General features: G+C 41.3%; 5 protein-coding genes across 5 annotated transcripts; 3 read left to right on the top strand and 2 right to left on the bottom strand. All coding sequences in view use genetic code 11, as the record gives it.

Moving 5' to 3' along the window:
* Positions 1-2,343: 2,343 nt before the first annotated feature.
* Positions 2,344-6,416, top strand: EGR_00741 (hypothetical protein; the record flags this gene model as incomplete). The annotated part of the gene is made up of 4 exons (XM_024489990.1): positions 2,344-2,388; positions 2,469-2,540; positions 3,027-3,160; positions 6,230-6,416. 4 exons carry the CDS (start codon positions 2,344-2,346, stop codon positions 6,414-6,416), a joined length of 438 nt encoding a protein of 145 aa, XP_024355393.1.
* A 598-nt stretch (positions 6,417-7,014) lies between these two features.
* EGR_00742 (Mothers against decapentaplegic) lies at positions 7,015-9,725 on the bottom strand (the record flags this gene model as incomplete). The annotated part of the gene is made up of 4 exons (XM_024489991.1): positions 7,015-7,415; positions 8,309-8,530; positions 8,843-9,115; positions 9,272-9,725. 4 exons carry the CDS (start codon positions 9,723-9,725, stop codon positions 7,015-7,017), a joined length of 1,350 nt encoding a protein of 449 aa, XP_024355394.1.
* Positions 9,726-10,515: 790 nt separating this feature from the next.
* On the top strand, positions 10,516-14,343 carry EGR_00743 (Transmembrane protein; the record flags this gene model as incomplete). The annotated part of the gene is made up of 8 exons (XM_024489992.1): positions 10,516-10,552; positions 10,807-10,929; positions 11,974-12,073; positions 12,152-12,232; positions 12,276-12,473; positions 12,778-12,875; positions 13,837-14,135; positions 14,263-14,343. 8 exons carry the CDS (start codon positions 10,516-10,518, stop codon positions 14,341-14,343), a joined length of 1,017 nt encoding a protein of 338 aa, XP_024355395.1.
* Positions 14,344-14,351: 8 nt separating this feature from the next.
* On the bottom strand, positions 14,352-18,202 carry EGR_00744 (hypothetical protein; the record flags this gene model as incomplete). The annotated part of the gene is made up of 4 exons (XM_024489993.1): positions 14,352-14,398; positions 15,806-16,050; positions 16,513-16,640; positions 18,164-18,202. 4 exons carry the CDS (start codon positions 18,200-18,202, stop codon positions 14,352-14,354), a joined length of 459 nt encoding a protein of 152 aa, XP_024355396.1.
* Positions 18,203-19,248: 1,046 nt separating this feature from the next.
* On the top strand, positions 19,249-19,530 carry EGR_00745 (hypothetical protein; the record flags this gene model as incomplete). The annotated part of the gene is made up of 1 exon (XM_024489994.1): positions 19,249-19,530. The coding sequence occupies one exon, from the start codon at positions 19,249-19,251 to the stop codon at positions 19,528-19,530; it is 282 nt and encodes a 93-aa protein (XP_024355397.1).
* Between the last annotated feature and the right edge of the window lie 2,489 nt (positions 19,531-22,019).

Raw genomic sequence — 22,019 nt, forward strand, 5'->3', positions numbered from 1 at the left:
GCCAAGCCTTTGTACAGCATGCGTTTATAAAGCTGTGTTTATTTTACTGGCTGTTGCTCACTCATACATCCTCCACCAAGACGGAGGCGTGGCCACACGATCTTGCGAATACTTTGGAAAGGATGGGACCAGGCCCACCACAGCTACTACCGCCGATCCGCTTCACTTCTAATTGGCATTGTAATCGTGTTTACCTTATCGGGGCCGTACCCTTTATGTGCACATTTTTGTAGACAAAATCGCCTTATTATCATTTTGGGTAAACAGTTAGCATGAAAGTCTAGTACTTTTATGTTTACAAATGTTTAAGCACTTATTGGGTGCAGGTAATGAATTTAAATAAACTAAATGAAAGAGCTGCCCATTTTCCACGCTTTTCAAATAACTCAAATAAGCGCTCCTTTATGGAGAAGATGCCATTTTGCAGGAAGGCAAATGCTTTTTTAGGAAAATGGGTGTGTTAACTATTTGATAATTAACATAGAAGATAATTAATTCCACGGGTAGATCAGTTTCTCTTTTTTAAGCGCAGCTGGTTAAAATTCACTTAATTTAACAAATGATGCGATGATAAATTATGGAAATCGGATGCAGGAGTCACTGTCTCAGTCAATCTCATCTTAGAGCATATAGACTTCTGCGTCTGCGTCTGCCTCTGAAGTGAGCGTTTCAGCCACAGCTGCTGCTACGATGCAGTAAGAGACGCATCAACTCTCTTAACCTCTCTTATGTATACATATTACCTGCTTAATGAATTCTACTTAGTCTATCTGGGACACAAATGAATAGAAAATGCATGTAGGCGCTTACTGCCTCTGAAGGTAAAACAAAGCCAATGGAGCATATTCCCTTTTTCACCAGTGCATTGGATTGGTTGATAAGTATGGCGAGAACAAGGAGGAATGATTTTTATGGGTACTCTATGTAACCGATGTATGCCATTCTGGTATCCCGTTGATTATAGACTGCGGGAATTATGCTTGGTCAATGCATTTCCTGGTCACAAGTTTCGTATTGTTCTCCACCGATCCTCATATCATATTAGCTATAAGTGGGTTGTAAATTCAAAGACATGGTAGCAACGATCCAAACTTAATTAATCCTCTTCTGTATTTTTAATTAAAAAAACAGTTCATTAAGGGTTGGTGGCATTTGACTGCAAGATATTACCACTACCAACATGGTTCTAAACCAAACAGACGGATACGGTGCAGCTGCTAACTCCAAATTAGAATAAACACATTGTGCAGTCAACTGCTTGCAAAACCAACACCTTGAAATCATATTTAGAAGGGATCTATCGGCGAAAAGTGAAGTGTACGTTTTATCAAGCTATGAGATATCGTAAAAGTTACGCTCTTGTTTTGCGCACGCCATGCTAGCATCTCTACCAGTCAAACACTTTGTGATGTATTCCTCCTTTTTGCTGATTTACGTTGTCATCCGTAGGCAATTTTTGGTATTCCTTAAAACACCCCCACTAATTATACAATAACAGGAGAGATCATATAGCTCTCTTTCGGTAGTGCAATAGAAATGTTCGATAACGACAATTTTGTATGCAATTTAACGCTACTTTTAGCCTCTTCAGGTTTTTTGTTGGTTGCTACCTTCACCTTGAATCTTAGAAGAGGGTTAGACTCAAATGTAAAAAATTGCTCTAAGGATTTTGTTAAAAAAGACTTTGATACCTATTTATAACATTGTCTGTATCGTTAACAATATCTGTCCCTTGAGTGAGGCAATTTTATCCCTTATCCGATTAAATTTGTCATTATGTCCTCAGTCACAACCTCTGATATGGCTCATTATTGCTCTAAAAGGGGATAATTTAACATTATGTGTTTTATTTCAGAACCGCTTACTTGGCAGATTGCATGATAGGTCCACATACAGTGTCTCATCCACTACTGTGATTTGACATGCCTTACATCATAAATTAAATAATAACCAAATTAGTCAAATCGTCATCATCTCCAATTATGAAGCCTGTCAAGAGCATAAAATACTCACTAACGGAGGCCATTCGTGCGTTTTTCCAAACGCTTGGAATTGTTGACGCAAAAGGCAACTGGAAAGGCTGGAGCTTATTTTCATCCCGTAGAGGTTTTTTGCACTTGTAATACGCGTCGATCGAATTATTTTCAACTGATTAGTTTGTACAAAACATAAATAGCATGTTTTGAAACACCAATTTTACTGGCGGATGGTGGCATGACCTGCATTCCCTTGTGTGTTCTTCACGATGCCACGCTCTCTTGGATCGTATATTGTGGTGTTTACCAATCCGAGACGAGGCTGCTTTAAGGATCCACAGGCCGCACCCGTCGTCACTGCCGTCTGATGACACCAGCCTGGCATGGCTATGAGATCAATGAACGTGGACAAGTAAGCCCATTGGTGAATGATACATTCTGGCGCCATTTTGGCTTAAACAATATTGTTGCCTTTTCACTGTCACCTGATAGCAGGTTTGGGTGGTAAAGGGCTTCCAGGATGGCGGCAGTGAAGACTTTGTGCTTTGGTATATTGAAACAGTTGTTTGTTCAAGACTTAGTTTTCATTAATTTAGTTGATTTTTACTTAAGTCAAATTCTTGCAGGTTTGAAGTAATATTTTAATCTGTCAGTTTCGCGCTGCTCATTACTTGAGTGCTTGGCCTTTGGTGCGTTAGGGCTGATTCAATCGGTTGAAAATAGTCTTGCGATGTAGGAGTTGGCTGTAAATAAATAACTGATTCTCTAAATAACTTGCGAACAATTTGAGGTTACAAGTCTCATTTATGTGAATAAATGAAAATGCACTTAACAGTCCGTGGAAAGGTAGGCATCAACAAAGTCTTTGATTAAGTAATGCTCTATGATGCATGCGAAGATTATATTTTTTAATCTTGATAGATCCCTTCAAATACGAGTTTCTGGCCACTAGACTCTTACATTTTAAGTCCAATTTATTTCAAGTGATATTTAATGTGATTAAAATAAACATTTGGGTGGAATGCTGCTTTTATCGTGGAAATTTTCCAGGCCGGTCAACAACTGAGTCACCTGGCATCAGGCGAAGCCGCTGCCAAGACGACTGTCCTTCGGGCTCGTGCTCAGCGCACTGAGACTACTAGCGACTGTTGCATTTTAGTGGTTGTAAAACAGGTTATTTCCAGGTTAGTTCTGAGGCCCTAACCTGCAATTTTTTGTCACCTCTTTCGCCTTAATGCGAAGGGAGAGAAGGCTTCACTGATGAGATCTGCACATTTATCAAAGAAGAGGGCATTTTCATTTCTCGACAATGTCAATTTACTTCAGGAAATGGACTAATGCATGCACAGTCACAATGATTATGCCATCACAACTCCCATCTTACACTACAGTTTGCACTTTATATTTGGGTAATAGTTAGTGGATCTGTGAGAATGCAGTTGTCAATCACATTTTTGGGCTATCAAGTGATTTGCAAGTTTGCATAGGTCTAGTTTAAAATGTCAAGTTGATAATCTCACAAAAATAGTTCTGTTTTCGGGAAAATGGATGTGTTGTCTCATGATCTCGAATTAAATGCAAATAAGGCTAATCCTCAATGAGTTTGGGTGTTGTTGTACTTAAAAATATGCTCATGTCGTATACTTATCGGATCAAATATGTGACTGAGATGCACAATGGGATGCGTAGGCATTTTCACGACATCTGCCTAGTGCTTACATGTAAACCTAAGTAATCGCTGAATACTTTGAATTCGCTAATTCATCAAATTAGCTACATCTTGGATAAGTCCACCATTCTGCAAGTAAACATATTCTTTAAGGTGGTTCTTTTCTCGTGGTGGGTGGATTCTCTACGCTGCGTTTAAACTACCACCCTGTCCCCTCTGAAATAGTACCACACAGCATCGATACTTCTAACTGCAAATCTTCAAACTTTATATCTGTAATCTTATTTAAAACTAGCAGCGAACTATTAAGCGTCTAGGAATAACATTTTTAAATGCAAACTAGCATTTGAGCACATTTGGTGGATCGGCTTAATCAATCACAACTCTGCTGCCGACTCACTTGGTAGTATGTAAGAATTTATATCTCCACTGCTAACGAGTACTCTGTTTATGTGTGTCATGTTATGGTAATTAAAAGGACAGACACTTCAAACCAGGTGTACTGACTGTTGTGCTTACGAGTTTAGAGGGTCGAGTATTTCCACTCAATGAATTAGTGGAACGGTAGCAAAGTGTTTACTTCTACGATGTCCTGAATGGTGCCGCACAGTGAAGTGGGACGCTCAATCTGCAACTTAGAGTAACAAGGTGTAAATGCAACCAAATATGATAAACTGATTGGTGTAAATTCAGTAGAATCTAAGTTTGATGTGGATGTTTGCTGGATTAGTATGCAATGGTTACCGATTATGAGCAAAACAATGTATTTTAAGGAATTATTCAAATGAAATCTCACTTTAAAACTAATTGGTAAGCTTCGTGGATGCGCACAATCCTTTCTGCCGATGGTAAGCACTCATTCCTAGGTATGTTGGAGTTTGCGTTTTAAGTTTTGCAAAACATTTGGATACCTTTTGAGGGGTCCGTAGCTCATGCTATCATGTTCTAATACGTTAATATTCCGTCTACTGACAAGCATATCAGTAAAAGCAGGTGACAACCCAAAGCCTAAAATTTATAGCCTACTTCAATTTTACTTTAATGACAGGCTATTACAGTAACTAACTTAATAATATTCGGATAAGCTGTTATAACTTCTCTGACGCCCGGAGGCATCTGGACACCCTGTTTTTGAGTGGACTAGTCGATTTAGTTGTAGGACATCAAAGGCACGAGCTGGCATGGGGGCTCATCTGCACCCGTCCTAAGGTAATCGCCAGTAATTGCTTCTGTCTGCATAAAGCTTACTATACTCCTATTCTTCCAATCCTAACAGGGGATAGTCTGTTTTGTTACTTTGTGTATTGTTGAAAAGGAACTTTTAATATGTTCTAATGCGCTGGTTGTTTAACTCTCGATTTTTGTAAAGGGGCCATTTTGGGTCTCCACCACTGAACCTTCGCCATACCAGTGGCTCCAATCCCTTCTGTATGTCGAATATATGTATATATATGTTCTGACCAAATATTGCGTATTTTCTCCGTCTTCAGGGAAGTCTCGGTGTGCTACCTAAATGGCAGGGGTAAGCGGACCCGATCTTAAAGGACAAACATCCTGATTTCTACTACTGGGTGATAAACCTTAGTGGGGCAGAAGCTGCGCATATGCTACAGATTGAAGAATCGGTGACGACTCATAATAAAAGGGCTAAAATAACGCCCATCTTCAGCAGCTTCCCAATTCTGTGGTCTGTAGGAAAACTGTTAACAACAAAAGCGGCAGTAGCCGTGATCCGTCAGAACAAGTTTTGTTACAGAGCTGCCTACCGTTCTTGCAAGACAGCATCGACTGCTTGACTTCATTCACTTTTCAGCTAGCTGGATAAAAACCAGACAGATTAGAGCTGGGCGACACTGAAGTGAGAACAACGTGTGGCAAGGAAAAAGAGAAGCAAATCCCTACCCTTACGAAACCGTGTTAAATCCGTCCTTTGTTACATGACTGCTTTGATGTCAGTGATCCTACAACTAGCTGTATACACGCGTGATGGCCATCACATTCCTTCGTCCCCGAATCTGATTCCCACAGGGGACGAAACTCCAGATCCAGTAGAATCGACAAGGCATGGCAGTGACGCTACGGTCAAGTATCTCCGCATTCGCATGGAAATACGATGGCTAGCACGGTTGACTTGTGGGTGTTTCCTTGCAGTACCGATTACATTGTGATGACTGACGGGAGAGGTTGACCAAGGGGAGTGCCAGGAGTAACGCGTAAAAGAGGAGCGGGATTGTGTGATGTGTTGGTTAGCAGGCGGGTCAGCAGCCCCAAGCCCTGCTATATGTAGAATACATATATTTCACCTGAGCATTATGTCTCCTTTTGTCTTCAGAGAAGTCTCGGAGGGCTGGGTGTCAAGAATATCGCGTAAACTTGAAGTTAGAGGCACTGGTGGGAAAAGTTCTCATTGTAATAAAAAACCAAAGCCTTCTCTTGAAATTCCCCACCGGGTCAAATTAGCAGATCAAATCATTTGGTAATGTTGGACATTTAAGGAGCGAAATTTATTTTAAAAGCAATTCAAATGCATTTTACAGCAAAGTAGTATGAACGGCGCGTGGTCGGACCATTAAATCTCCTCTAGTGTAACTGCTTCGTACGGTATGCTTTCAACTGTGTCCGCCCCCTTGTGCGGGCCGGAGCTAAAACACCTCGCCAGTCAGTTGACTCATGCTGTGGTTTTTATGTGTCCCTCCTCGCTCCGTGGCTCGCCATCCCCTTGCGCTGCTCACTACTGCCTTGAAACCAGAAACATCAGCTACGTTATCTGACCGTCTGATCTGCTCGCCTGTGGGGCCCTATTCTCACTACCTGCGTAGTACTAAAGTACGGGACCGTAGGCATCGCAACCGCCTTGGCACATTTGCCTCATTTATTCTAGAAAACTAACTAGCATTAGTATCGGAACTCCTGTGCCGTAGGAGCCACAAGAATTCAAAGTTTATGGGATTCTTGGAGGTGAGCACTTGCACACTAATACACCTACTCTGTGTAAGTATCAAAACGTGGACGCTGCAACTCTACTCTTCCGATGGCTTCAAATCATCTATTCGGCCAATACGCAGTGCAACTGATGCACTCGCATTCAATCGCAACTACTAAACTACCTACCCTTACGGCGTGACAACAAGGAGTAGCTGTGTAGTCAAGGTGACTACATTACATATATAATTAAGAACCGTTACATTTGAAATGATTAAAAAGGCAGGAATGATAACCACGGGGTCAAAAAGGAAGGGCAAAGAATGAAGTCTGGATGGCGCATCATGATTGTCCTGGTGCTTGGCAAGCACCTAATAAATGCAGTTACACGAGGAAGCAAAGAATGAAGAAAGTCGAGGAGAGTGGAAGAGGGCGAAAAGAGACGAATCAGGAAACGGAAGAGATGGGATTGCGTGGAGTGCCCATTTGAGTGAGAACGCGGTCCAGCCACTGGAGGGGGCCGTTTAGGTGGATCTCAACCCAGCAGGGTGTCGAGGTGACATCCTGGCGGTGGTATTCGGCACCCCAACCCTTCACGAAGCTCATCCTAATCGTGCACATTTTGGTGAGCTCGTAAACTGCCTCGAAGCCGTGGCTCACTGTACGACGCAGCAGCTGAGCAAACTCCTGGTTTGAGAAAATCTTCAGCGAACAGCCTGGCGGAATTTTGCATACAGTAGTCAAATTAAAATTGTGCCGGTGGTTGCAATTGCGCGACTGCACAAAGATGCTGCTGTCTGAGAGGCATTCCGCAAACACCTCTCCTCCAACGTAGTAGAGGTGAGCTCCTTAAATAAAACAAGACGTTCAATTTACACATGAGGACCCCGATAGGTCCCTTCATATAAAAAATGAGTGCTTATCAAAAAGCGGAATGCTTCTGTTTAGCTTGAAATTAAAGTCAAGTATTCGCGGAAAGTGCGAAATAATTTTGCAACGGAAAGGCACTCATTTTTAGCCCCTTTGAGCGAGGGAAAAACACGCGCAGATGAAAGTGAGGAGAAAAGGTAAGTGCGGCCATACACCAGAGCATCACCATCACCACCACCAACCGCACGACTGTAACGCCGAATAAACAAAACAACGCGTAACCAATTACACCGGTCGCCAAATAACCGCCTTCCTTGCATGTAGTGACGAATCGCCTATCACACAGGCACGTATCAGAACATTGGCAGTGGAGATGAACACCAGAGAGACTGACAGCGAGTGACGAGTAAAAAAGATAGTTGGCAGAAATAGTAATCATCATTTTTAGAAGTCATTAATGTGTGGGCTAAATTTTGTTTATTTAAAATATCATACTACTGCCCATTATGACTACGCATGCAAAAGGGGAAGCAGAAATGCCAGACGTAATTTGCGGCATACTACCAAAATATAAATCGCAGGAAGTAGAACCCAAAACTAACCATTTTTAACCCATCAAACAGTGCCTATGTCCACAAAAGGAATATGGTAACGGCCTTACCAAATTAGTTTTTCCGTCAAAAATATTCGATAAAAAGTTTTTACAATTGACGTATATTACAGTAAGTTTCAGGTTACAGAAAAATGAGCGTCTACACTTGTAAATTGTAAGTTAGAGCTACAAGTCCTAGTTATCAAAGTTCTACAGTTGTGTTTATCCAAAAAGTACGTTTTTATGTATGAATTTGCCCAGTAACAAAGAGGAACTCACCCTTGCCAATGTGTCGACGAGTGTTTTCAATGGTAGAATTGCGGTTTACATTGGAGAGGAGACCAAGACAGAAGCGGTCCGAGTTGTTTGAAGGGTCTGTGAAACCGTCGATCACGATGCTTGGCTGAGAGGCAAAAAAGGCTTCTCCAACACGGGTGTTTAGTTCGTAGTAGACTATCGAACACCAGTACTTCGGTTCTTGGTAGTTTACTGGATGAGTGTCTGGAGAACGGCAAACGATAAGACGACTTTTACACGTGCAACTACAACATACGCCATCCTTCTATGTTATGAACTACGTTCATGGCTGTGCCACTGAATTGCTTAAAAGTGAGGAAAATCGCATACAAGCAACGTTATCTTACATTTTCGTAAGGAGCATCTAAAGTAAAGGAAAATTCAAAACATTCAAACAACACTTTCGTTTCAAAAAAACCTAATACAGATGAGTTTCGGAAAAAAGGGACTAGTATAACCCATGAAACCAAAAGCGTTGGAAAATGTTGCCAAATGTGGTGAACGGTAATATCATACCGGAGGGCGGAGGAAGGGAGGTAGAGGGAGAGGCACCACTGCTAACGGGAGTAGCAGGGGGGAGCGGCGAGGTCTGAGTGAAACCTTGGGGATAGGTGACGTAAGGCATTGAAGGTCCGCTTGACGTCGGCTGACCATAAGATGACGCCACCAAGAGTGGAGCAGCCTGGAGTGGCATTATGCTTATTCTTGTTGAGTCCGCTGGAGGTCCAGCGGATACCGACCCCATACAAGGGTACTCGCTATGCCTTGGAACCAAAACGGGCGGCAAAACTAAAACGAACGCAAACGAGGCATGTTGGATAAAAGTGAGGGGATGATATACCCATTTGATGTCAAAGCCCGCGTTCACTTAGACCAATAATCCTATAAGTTTATGGCTCTTGAAAGGACACACTGTGGGAAATGGGGTACATCATCCAAGATTACCTGGACTTTCAACACGCTTGTAGTGATACGGGTTTATGCACACTTCGTTCTCCTTAGCAGAAAAAGGAAAGCGACAAATGTCTAGGGGCTTGAGCTCGTGATGACTCTGTAGATCAGGCCAACGCCAAACACGACAGTATATAACATGTGGCAGACCTTTGCGGTGTGAAACCTGCAGTCTGCCATCCAAAGATCTTGGTATCGTAACACATTCACTTGGTTCACCTGGATTACTCAAAGCTTTTTCCAGGGACTCAAGAGCACCTTTCTTCTTTTTCAGCTTTTTCACAAGAGAATCTACAGCTTTTTCAGCCCACTTTTCCTCCTCGTCACCTTGCTTCCAACCGAGCAACCTTTTAACTGCAGGAGAAGTAAACGAAAAAAGGCTATTTAGACTTGATATTGAAGTTGACATTTTAAAAGCAAGAATAACGGCACCGATCGCCAAAAGCATCCAAAAGAGAGGACAGCTTGTCGCTGGTATAAACAAACTAATGCTACAGGTCATTCAACTAGCTGTGTTGTGAATTAGTTTAAAACAATTATCACTTAGTAGTTTGCTGCTTTACAAAATCCTAAGATACTTTGGTGCTCGTACAGTGCAAAATGGCAGAACGTGTAAGCATCTGCATGTATCCCCACCACTTAAAAAAAGTTTACGGGAAAATTTTTTGCTAAAAATAAAATTTTTTGCTAAAATCTGCCTTTATGCCTTGCATTTGATTGTTAATAATATTACGCCAACTCCCATTGATCAAAATCGATTGACACCACCGAATATTGTGCAAAAGATGGGTTCGGTTTTGACTTCCCGTGTTTAAGCTAATTTAATACGAATTTAACTGCACAACTTACCATTTTGTAGAACTTACACCATTTACCCACAAAGGCCCAACTTTTAAAATATGGACTCATTATATCACGGTTATCCATAACGATTGCTGCTCCCTTATTATTAGCTACTTTCACTTCCCTTATAGATTGATTTCATGCTGTATAAGGGGGCTTCTATAACTTAAACCGGTGGTAATTCTGCAATTCAAGGTTAATGTGACTGGTTAGGCCATATCCAGTTACGGTTAGGCTATCTGGTCATAGAGCGGAGAGGTTGTGCATGTTATTAGTTTTTTAAAATACTAGGCATCTCAATGCTCCCTCTTTATACAAATGCTGTGGCTCTAATCCAAGTACCCTCAGAGTGGGGGTATATTGCAATTTTCGGTTTGACGATTGCATTTGGGACGATGCTCTTACCGACTAAGAAGTTTGACATTGGAGATGGTAAATTGCCAGTATTGGTCTGCATCTACACTTCTGATTTGTAGATTGACGTTATGACTTGAATTTAGCACTTTTACCTCTTTTATATGCACCCGTTTTCCCACTTGTTTCTCGTTCTTGATTACCTTCCCATTGTCAGAGTCTTTATAAGTGTAGAATTAGCAAATTGCGACGCATGGGTGCAAAATATTTGTTTTATTTTTTTTACAAAAAGAGCCTGTAGTCCAGCTTTTTGCCAATCTTTACCATTGCAGGTTGGATTTTTCAATGGATTATGTCTATCGCGCTCGCTTTTACCTTGTTTATTGTCCACTTGTGTATTGGTTCACCAAGAATCTGGCCTCTTACCATATTGAGTGGGTTTTTATGGTCAACAGGTGGGTTCAATTTAAGCATTTCAGTCGCTTTGAATAAAATTGGTTTCTCTCTTTTATTTCATCGGACTACTAATAGTTTAACTGGCAAATACAAATTCACCTTTTTTGAAGTATCTTTATCATTTTGAGTATTAGGTGGTTCAGAATTTTGCTGATGCCAAAATATTGTATATTGGCTGAGAAAAGTCCATCCCTTCGGCATGCTAATGATTTTAATTTTTAATCGTAACACTGAAACACTCAAGTTACTCTATGTTACTAGGGCCTTGTATTTCTAGCGTTCTCTTAATCTACTTACGATGAAATAGATAATTTTTCTGCAGCTTATTACAGAATAACCATTAATTTGTATCCTATTACCGTTCGTATTTTGTCTTAATGTTGTAAACTATCAAAACCAATGCCAGCTTAAACCGAAATTTTTTATCTTGATAGGTTTTTTTCCCCTTTATGATTACTACTGCATATTAGTCGAGCCGCATATCTTTTCCATTATCTTTGCTACGTTTGAATTAAGCATTAAGAGTGGGAACTCATCAAGCGCCTGAGACTTTGCGTAGACTTTAAAGTGTACAAGATCCCTCAATTACGGCTATCTGAATCTCTAACGAGCTTCCTGTGAATCTGGATACTTTCTTCGCTAAAGTTACTATTCTTTCACCTAAAACTGGACTTATCCACACCCGTTGGTAATTTGCTATCTAACTCACGTTCACATAAGTTATAAGCTGCCAAAATTTGCCTGGTATAAGCTTCTGATGTGTATTCATTCATGGTGTACTCTCAAAATGGATGCCGCCACTTTTCTATCAGTTGTACGTTTATAGTGAAATTACATTTGTTAAGCAAATATCTGCGTTCATCAGATGACTTTACTAAATTTTATTCTTGGTCCTTCCTGCTTTAAAATGGGTAGTTGTGGCCGCCTAATAAATAAGTAAAAATCAGGTAGTCCATTGGTAAATTTACTCTATTTGTACTGCATTATCGTAATTTATTACGTAAAAACAGCTAGAATTGTTATTGGCATTCCTCGCCTTTTAGGTAACATAACTTTGGTCCCGATTGTCAAACGATTGGGGATGGGTATCGGAATGCTAATCTGGAACATGGTTAGCTTACTGATAGGATGGGCCAGCAGTCGGTATGTTCAGCCAGATAGAGGTGCTGGAAAACCTTGTATGCACTGTTTTTCTGGGACTCTAGATATGTGTTTCTGTAGATTCGGCTGGTTTGGAATTCGACCCGAGATACCCAGTAATGAAACCATGAATATCGTTGGTGTAACTTTGGCTGCGATGAGGTCACTTTCATTAGCTTTGTTCAACTCCTTAATCTTTTCTTAGTGTTAGTATCTATGTGTTCATTACGCCAACATCTGTTGGGCAGGAAGTTGAGGGTCAAAACGCTCAAGACAGTGAGACAGCGCATAATACTGAGCGTAACGTCAGCGGATCGACGATGGATAGTGATCCTCTTTTGTATCAAGAGATGATGCCCGTGTTTCACCGGTTTTGGGGATCCCGAACCGCACAACGAATACTGTTAGTTACCAGGTGTTTCGTTTTTGAAATCACTACATTAAAGGCTTTTCATGTAGATGCTTAAATTTGCTAGAAGTTGTTAGGATTTGTGAAACATGTTTTACTTCCCCTATTTCAGCTGCGTAATCTCCCGATCTATCACATTAATCATTTTCACTTCGGTGGTGCTTGCTATGATTAGCTTTTAAACCATTTTCAGTTTTACCGTAGGGAAGTAAGTTTACTGAAACGTGAACTAAGGTTTCTTCATTTTAACTTTGAGAACGGTCTGAGGCGCTAAATGAGCAATAACCATCCATTTTAGAGCCGTTCTTTTGTCGATTTTCTCGGGTGTGCTCTATGGAACCGTGTTTGTGCCTATCATCTATGTTCAGGAAAATTACCACGACGCCAGTCATCGAGGTACTACTCTTGTTGAACTATCCATTGAATACATAATAGTCTCTCTATTTAAATGCTTAACTTTATGGTAACTAGATATTACCGTTCCCATTTATGCTTTGTTCAGAAAGTCGAATCCAATTTTAACGTTTCCTAATCGCCAAAATTCAGCGTTACAGTTCCCCAAGCAAAAGATTTTTTTGGACGATTAATTTTACTTCCCTTTCAATACACTTTTGTCAAAATTAGTAGGGCCTTAAGATTACGCCCGAGAGTCGTTTTGTGTGCTTAATTTTCGTTCCTCCTCTCAGTCACTTCAAAAGGGCAGTTATGGGGTGAAAATTACAGCTATCAGCATATAAAGGCATAGTCCGTATTCTAAAATGAACATGGGACTCTCGAGGTCGTTTTTAGTGGATGTTATTTGAATTGCTTTAAGTGATCCTGTGACTCTATCTTGTTTGAAGTGCCCGTACTATTGCTAGATTTCAAGCACTTTTTCATGCAATTTTTTTTTGAATAAGACTTTGGAAATCGAAGGAAGCCTCAAATAATTTGGAAGGGGGAATTCTTTTAGCATATTCGAGGGCAAGCACCGAGAATATTCACCTCTGAGGCAGAATCCGAATTGGCCTTAGAAAAGTCTTGGCGGTATCATACCTCATTCATAAAACCTAGATTCTCCATTCTTGTTTCGTTTGAATAACTAGTTCAGTGTGCGGTTATTCATACTCAACTTGCCTATCCTCAAACCCATTTGACTTTCAAGTGTTTTTGAAATATGCAAAAAAGACTAAGGAAATATTTGTGAGACGAGGTAAGTAACCCCTTTCCGCGTTGATTCCTCAACCTCTGCAATCTCTGTAGGTAACCTAATGCGTTGCAGATTGTGACGGTTTGCAGCGCAGTGTCAAACCACCTCACTCGGAGTAATATGAGCATACCTAACGAGGGAAGTGTGTGTTGATTGTCAATCTCACAGGCATCGACTACGTCGCGTCATTGGGCTTGGGCGCTTTCATAGGCTCCACCACTTACCTGTTGTTGTACGCGCTGGCGACTCGGTGGCAAAGGAGCAGTAATGGTGGCAATGAGAGAGAGACGCCTTTCCTCTTGCTCCTGCTGCCGAGCTGGGTGACGGGAGTGTTGTGTGCCACGGGGCAGGCCTGCTGGCTGATTGCCAACGAGGCTCTTCAAGCTTCCATCACCTTCCCCATTGCTGCCACCCTCCCCGGCGCCTTTTCCACCCTCCTTGGCACTCTCCTCTTCCGCGAGGTTCAGGTACAACTACATCGCCGTATGCAACTGTCCTGACCTGGCAAATCTTTTACTCCTGGGTTTACCGTTATTTCTTGCTCGAACTTATCCATCACTTATTGCGAATTCAATACAAATTTTTGCATTTCAGGGTATAAAAAATTATATCAAATTGGCGGTGGCATTGAGCTTCACTCTGGCCGGAAGCATCCTAACCGGTCTCTCTAAATAAAACTGATTTTAAACTGTTTTGGATAAGATTATAATTTGATTGATTTTGTTATTTGCTTGAAATAAAATGCCCCAGTGAAATTCCTCAAAGCTTGGCATTTATAACCGTAATGCGTGTAATTAGCTGTGCATCCTACTCCTTTTCTGTTCTCCCACTTTCAAATCAGAGTTCCTCCTATCCAATCTTTTGCGGTACTTGGCTGGTTTCTTGTACTTTTCTAGTATCAGCAAGCCCATCTTTTTGTTACTAAGATTAGGTAGGATTCATAAATTAGGCAAATGTATTTTGGTGCTTTTTGTTTGTTTCAAGGGTCAGATTAGTTCTAGGGTTCTGATTGGTGGGAGCCGCTGGAGTTTTCGTGTTTTATTCTACCAAAGAGCTCACTTACGGGTTTTTCGGCACATCACAGCCTTCCCATGATTTAATCGCTGCTCTTGTCATTCCTCAACAGACGATGGGTTGACTACTGTCAAAATGTCATCTTTTGTGTTTAAGTCCTAAGAACGAGCAGATCTCCCCGCGAAGGTTGACTTGTTCTGGAATGTTTCAACAATTTTTTGGATTTTAGCAATGGTTGTACATAAAAACGCTTCGCCTTCCACTTACAAGAACGAGGGCTCTCTTTATGGTAAAACTATTCCGTCACATTAAACAGGCAACACCACTCTAGTACTAATGCACCAACAATAAATTCCTAAGGTTGTTGGACTACTCTACATTACCACTCAAGTTATTCGAGGGTATCTAAGACTTCGGCTTCAGAGGCCAATGTTTGTATAAAGGCGACGCCTACGGCCTGAAGAATGCCTTGACTGCCGCATGAAAGGGCTGTCTTTACACTACTCACATCTGGGTTATTATTTGTGTGAATATGGTATTACTAACTACCTGTCAAATGTCTTGACAACTTTTGTTGCATTAGGCTCTAATGTGTCTTTGCGGTGCCTCTTTTAAGCACAGTTTTACCGTATTCGCCAAGTTAAATCGCAGGAGATTTTATTCGTATCTTAGTTTGTCCGGTGTTTGGGCTTAAAATAACCGGTGAAGGGGCATTCCCTTTGATAGCGGGTGGCAAATTGCACTGAAGTGTATGCGCCACTTCCAAGGAAAGCTCAGACCCAGATGGTTTTGAAGCCTTTAACCGCTTCGTGATGTCTGTGTATGTAGGCCTGTATTCGGAATCGGCGGTAACCAAAATCAATACCCTTCACAATCTCCCAGAGGGCACAAATGGGACAGAATATGGTGTCCAACCACTTAAGACCCACGACGCACTCCGCACTGGCGCAGCTCTCGCAAACAGCGAATCGAGCGCCATAACTCCCTTTGAAACGCCACTCCTCTTCAACACTTCTGGGGATGAGTGTGGGACAAGCGATGGGACAGCCATCTATCTTCCGCTGAATTTTGTAGTACAGTTTGTCGCAGATAAATCTGCCCGGAATGCGGAAACAAAGCAAACATTCGCAGCACGCACAACAGAGGCAGCACTTTCGATCGCGTTTATTAGAAGGAGTCTCTGGTTCCTCTGTTTCCGTGTCATCTGAACTATCAGAATGAGATGATTCATCGGATTCAGACGATTTATCAGAGTCGGAGGATTTGTCGGTATCATCATCATCATCATCATCATCATCATAATTGCGTCGTGAGTTGTTTCTGTCTTCGACTAGTGGTTTTGCCGGTTCAAGATCCAAATCAAATTCCCTGCAAAAGTCCTTCTTGAATGCCCGAAGCGATGGACGTGTTAGTTGGCAGAGGGCGCCTCCCCACCTGAATAAAGGCCCCATTATTCTCGCAGCACCCCCATCCCAGATCAAAGGCACACTTTGCTGTCGACGTCTGTGGCATTTTCCACTAGGGGTAAGCAATCTTCCACAGCATTATCGATTTCACCATCGAAAACCCACGTGACTGAAATTTTTATGGCTTACTTCAGTCTTGGGGTCTTCAGTGAATAGTAAAGCCTTGTCACAGTTTTATATTACTATATGAAATACCTGGTAGCGGTATTTTAAATAGAGATGTCTGCTTCTCAATTAAGTAAATGACTAATTATATGGAAGGTAACAACATCATACAGAGGAAACATTAACGCAGCATCATGCACAACTTTCTCCTTGGCTTTAAGGGGGTTAATTGACATAGAACATATCAGCAGTAACCTACCTCCTTTTGAAAACACGAACAATATCAAATACAGCTCTACCAAAGCAAAAGTTATTCAGAATGTTTAAATACTCAGATTCAACTAGAGCATTAGCCTCGTTTATCTCCTCTTCCCTGGCCTTAATACCCTAAGAACGACGAGACTGGTTAAGCTTGGACACACTTATTGTCTAGCGTCAATGGGGATAGATACAAGTTTAGGGAGACTTGAACACGATTTTCTTCTCTCGTTTGGGAGATGTTGGCCGCTCCTCAATCACGAGGTTCTATTTGGCTACCTGCTTCCTCTCTGAAAGACGCATTTAAACGACACAAGTATTACATAGTCCCTCGTCCTTTTAGTACCGTTTTGCTATGTTGCCGCTTATGACATGCCCTCTTATTTGCCATTCGGTGGGTTCCTCGCTCCCGTTAGTGCATAAACCTCATCTCCATATCCAACCCGTGGTGTACCTTTGTAGAGTCGCATCTTGCTGTGGGGGACGGTTATTGGCTGGGTACGCAGTTATGCATTGCCGACGGGGTAGTTTGTAGTTGAGAGTACTTTAACCACTCCACACTGACTGCGATCGAAAGAGACTTATTTAAAGCATCTGTAGTATGGTGGCTGTTTATTTCTCGGTTTGGTGAGGAGCCACCTTCCACTTAGCTTTTGTACCACGCTAAGTGGCTGGCCTTCGGGCCACGTCAGTAGCCCAAATATCTTCTCTGAGCCGAAGATATGCATATATTCTGACCGAGTATTATGTCTTCTTTCACCTTTATGAAGGTCTCGGAACGCTGCAAATCCTTTTGATAGTGTCATCATAAATTATTTGTAATTTGCTGTTCTCAACACATAACATATGCAAGGGAGATATTTTAAGTGAAATGAATTGCTGGCTATAGCTACTTTAATATTGCCGTTTAGACTATGGTTTAACAACTTCCTTGTAGTGCTAATTTTACCTTAACACTGTCAAGTATTAAGTAGGTGCGATGTCGGTAGCATATGATTAAATTTAGTCACTGCATTTGTTGCACCACGAGCACGCAGTTTTAATTAATTGAAGATTGTTGGCGTACTTTAAGTCTGCGATGCCCTACGTCACTGGTTCAGGTGCGATCGCGTGATACTCTATTACCAAGGTTTCTGTTCAGATTTTTTTCACGAGAGTAAAACTCCGCTTAATTCCAAAATTACACTTTCATGCAGGCACACCCAAATGGCTCCAGTTTAGTGATGCTAACAGTGGTGCTGTTTTTCAGCGCATTTCATTGTTTCAAAAAGTGAATTTGAAGAATAAGGTTAAATCACTCATCATTGCTCCTGATTTGATTCGCTTGCCATGCTCTATGCAATTTATTGACTTATTGTAACTAAGGGGATTTTTGGATTCCGCTGAAACACCATGATTATTTCCCCCCCCCCCCCTGGTACACAGGACCATCGTTTACATCCCAATTTTCCTTGAAACGCGTAAATCCCTATCTGACCTCGGAAATTCATTTGATGCGTTGATATACTCCTATATGTCGCCGTATATTGCCGCATTCAAAACAGGCCAACATTTAACGTTTTTCTTCTTATTAGCCCTATTGTTGATCACTTGACACGGCAAACTCGTTTTCTTCCATTTGATTTGTAATGGGAGTTATTAGAGTGTCTTACTCTCACTTTACCTAGGTCAAATTGTGGACTCGGAGCCATGGAGTCTAAGTTATATAATAAAAGCCGTAGGCGAAGCTTTTGGCGTCATGTCCTTATTGTAAGTCCAGTATCGCTATTATCGGTAACCATTTGTCACCTTTATAGTCTCACTACAATGTTGCCGTTTGACGTGAGTTGTTCCTTTCATCACATGCAATTTAAATATATAGCTGTTCGGATCCAGGAGGCAGTCCGGTAATCGGAACACACCAAACCGGCCTTCTTCTAATATCCGAACCTCTAGACGGCTAGGTGAGTCAACTCGGCTGTTGGTTGCTTCCACATAGGCAAAATGTCTAGTACACTTTCGATTTTCACACAATCTTCATATCTGGATACCCGAAGTCCACCTCAGTTTTACTTGCTCAAATTTGCACTCTGCCTCTTTAATTTAAACAATGCTTTTAATTTGGAGTTCTTTATTCTGTCGCGCCTATTAAATTCTTTCCATTTTAGGTAATATATGAACTAAAGCTTAGCAATACATCATTTTGCGTTTTTACGGAATATCTGAAGTGGCCTTACCACATCAACTTATTTCCCATACCAAGGAAAACTTTCTACCGATATTTTCTGTTGTGGAGCTGCTTGGAATTATTTGCTCGGAGGTTGTGTATCACCTTCGCCTTACGGAAATGCTTTTAGATTCAAGCTTTATTTTTAAGACCGTTTTGTGCCCTATCTATTAATCTATTTTATCTCAATAGTATGCGTATCGTTGCTCAGTCATAAAAGTCTTACTAAAATTACATTCACCGTGCAAATTATGGTGCTCGTGCCTTGCATTGCAGCCTTTTTTAAGCTGCTTGAATGCCTTATTCTAGCCATGTACGAATTGACGATGAAGGACAGTAATTTTCCCACTGTGTATATCAAGCAGTTAAGTAACTGCGCAAAAGTCTTTCAATACTGTAATTTGTGGACCAAGTCTCCTTGCTCAGTGGACTCATCGAGGCATCAAGTTACCGCACATCAGTGTATCCATCTTAATTTGATCACGTATTTGTGAAGTCTTCCTTGTTTCCGCATTAAAGCATACTCACTGGATGTCACGGAGCTTATTTTCAGCTTCCCTACTCAATCACGTTTCTTGTTGCAAAGCAGCGCCCACTTTGCGTTACTTGCGAATAGTTTCATATCGGGTTTTCTTTTTTTTTTCTTTGACCAACTCCATCATTTTAAATTACGAACCAATTTCTGCTCTAGTAAATGATAAAATGCACTTCAGTTTATTTACCAGGCTTTGTATTTATCAATCCAGAAGTAGTTGTGAATATTCCTACCCTTGGTGGTTTTTAAGTAGCATTCAACAAATTTGGGTACCTTGACTTGTACATTTCGAAATTTGATGTGTGTTGTATTCCCAAGCTAAACAGTAAACTAGCGAAAACTACATAGAACAGCTACGCTCAAGCAGTAAAGCATAAATATTTGGATTTATTCTGACTAGTGACCCACAACTTGATAAATCATTTGTACCCAATGTTTGCTCCTTCCAATGACATACTTTCAAGGCTTTCATATCGTAAGTAATTCATTTCTCTTGTGTCTGCATAGTTTGTCCCGTTTCCGAAATACTTTGCTGCTTCGATAGGTGTTTTGCTCGTCGCAATAAGTTATCCTACTTATGTATATTTAGTGAACGTGGTGTATTTGATTCATTTTAGGCGGGCCCTCTCCACCACCGTGCTTTGGAGGCAGCTGAGGTTAAACCGTTCCAGTAGTCGGTGGGTTTAAACTGTCGACTATTGGAACGGTTTGGATACCAGCAGTGGCACACTGCTGATGAGTTGTTTTTGAACTTACGTTGTCATAATGACGCCAGATTTGGTTAAGCTCAACGGAGTCCCAATCTGGCTGATGTTGCACGTAATATCTCTTTTCACCTCCTACCTTTCCTTATTATTTTCTACTGACTTATTTGTACATACTAAGATGGATGTCTCTAGGCTGCGCTGAATCGCTCCTTATTCATTGCTCTATTAAAGTAATTCACAATATGGGTACTCTAAATAAGGACCTTAGCAACGTGTGGATGGGTCTTTTGAACGAAATAGATTCTCATCTCCAAGGTATTTAACATTTCATTCATTCATTTTCTTAGATTTTAATGTGACATGTGACTGTTGTAATGCTACTCCTGTACAGTTTTGTGAGTGGTTTTTTAAACTTTTAAGTTACAAATCTCAATCGGGGTCGAAAAGTACTCGATCAAATGTAATGTACTAGCTACCGTGGGTGCCAGCAATTCTGCCCTATCGCTATAGTTCCTGAGGTAGATGTCGTTCTTTGAGTAGCGGAGATGATTGCAATCCACCCGAAGCGGTGCCGACGTTGTTCTTCACACCAATGGTTGCCAGGATGGCTGAGATTCAGCATGGACTAAATAAGGTATTTTTCTCGAAGCAGTCTAATTTGTTGTTCATGCCTTGTTGAGGACCAATTAGCTGCGGGAATCCATGACATATTTACGGTTTAGATTGTCCATCGTTTCTGGTGCCGGGCAGGTGATTTATTAGTATCAATCAGGAGCCTCATGGGGGCCACTGGTTATGCCACTTAGCATTTGGCATTTGCATTTGATTTTAAATGTCCACTTGTAGATAGCCACTGCGAGTCTTTGGCGCAGTCTGGATTATTCAAAGTCATTAAATCGTAGGGCTAGGTGGCGTCAGCAGCCTTCTACCACTGGTTGCATTGTCTAGTCTGCTGTAGAATGATCAACCCAATAAGTGTCAGGTTTCAGAGGCGAAATTGCGTCGCCGTGGACGCACGAGGCGTTCACTTTTATTTCTACGGCTTGAGGACGTCTCTGGATGTCTAGGGAATCTTCGATAAATTTGTCCAGTGCTCACTAGGGTAGTAGTAAAGATTCTTGAATTATAGTCCTCTTCTGAATTCTCGCGTTTGAGTGTGCTTCTTTGATACGTCTAAGCTGTAGAAGTGGCTACTCTGCTTAGAGAACGATTATTCTCACATTTCAATATTCACAAGAATTAATTCCGTTTTACCTGTTTTCCTCCTTGCTGGAGTCACGCAATATATCGTGAATTACGGCTGACTTCGCTTTTTTATGTCTCATAAGAAGCTCTCATTCATTTTTACCACTAAAGTCCCTGGATTTCGACATTTATTAAAATCATTTTGGCTGAATAATCTGTCATTGGCAAAGGACAATGACTTTAGACGTACTTCTACGTTTGTTTATCGCTGTCTGACCGTAATGGAAATCTGTCATTTTTAAACTAGCACGCATCAAAATCTCAAATAAATCCTGTTTCCAACTGCAGGCATATTTTTTGGGAAATTAATGTTAGAAACAAGTGGCTATCCAAGTGGAGTGTGGACAACCTCACGGTTGTGAAAGTGCTACCAGGTACTGGTACCTTCATTAATTGTATGGTACGTCGCGCGCCCCAGTGCAGTCCATTCGGATTAGAGCATTTGTATCGCCTTCGGATTTGCAGGGTAACGTTTCGGTAGTTGGACGGGAAGTGTGCTTAATTTCGCTACTAAGCAACGTTTCTAAGCGCTCCACTTCTACATTTCTGAGCGTTTACTGGACACTACTCACCTGAATCCCGCCTACAGGTTTCAGTTGTGGTATTATTGCCCATTTATTGCTCTTGCACTTATTCACGTCTTAAAGTGTTTAGAATGGAAGATTTAATGGCATTTGTAAACCGAATGGCTAAGTTCACCTTTTGGGAAAATAAGGCCAAGGAAGTGTTCCAACCGCGAAGTCTATTATTCCAAAATTCTGGGTGTACTTATGGGTATTTGCAATGCGACATTACCTACCTGTTAGGCGTGGCTA

This window comes from Echinococcus granulosus (genome assembly GCF_000524195.1).
Source record: "Echinococcus granulosus chromosome Unknown EG_S00003, whole genome shotgun sequence".
Taxonomy (NCBI): domain Eukaryota; kingdom Metazoa; phylum Platyhelminthes; class Cestoda; order Cyclophyllidea; family Taeniidae; genus Echinococcus; species Echinococcus granulosus.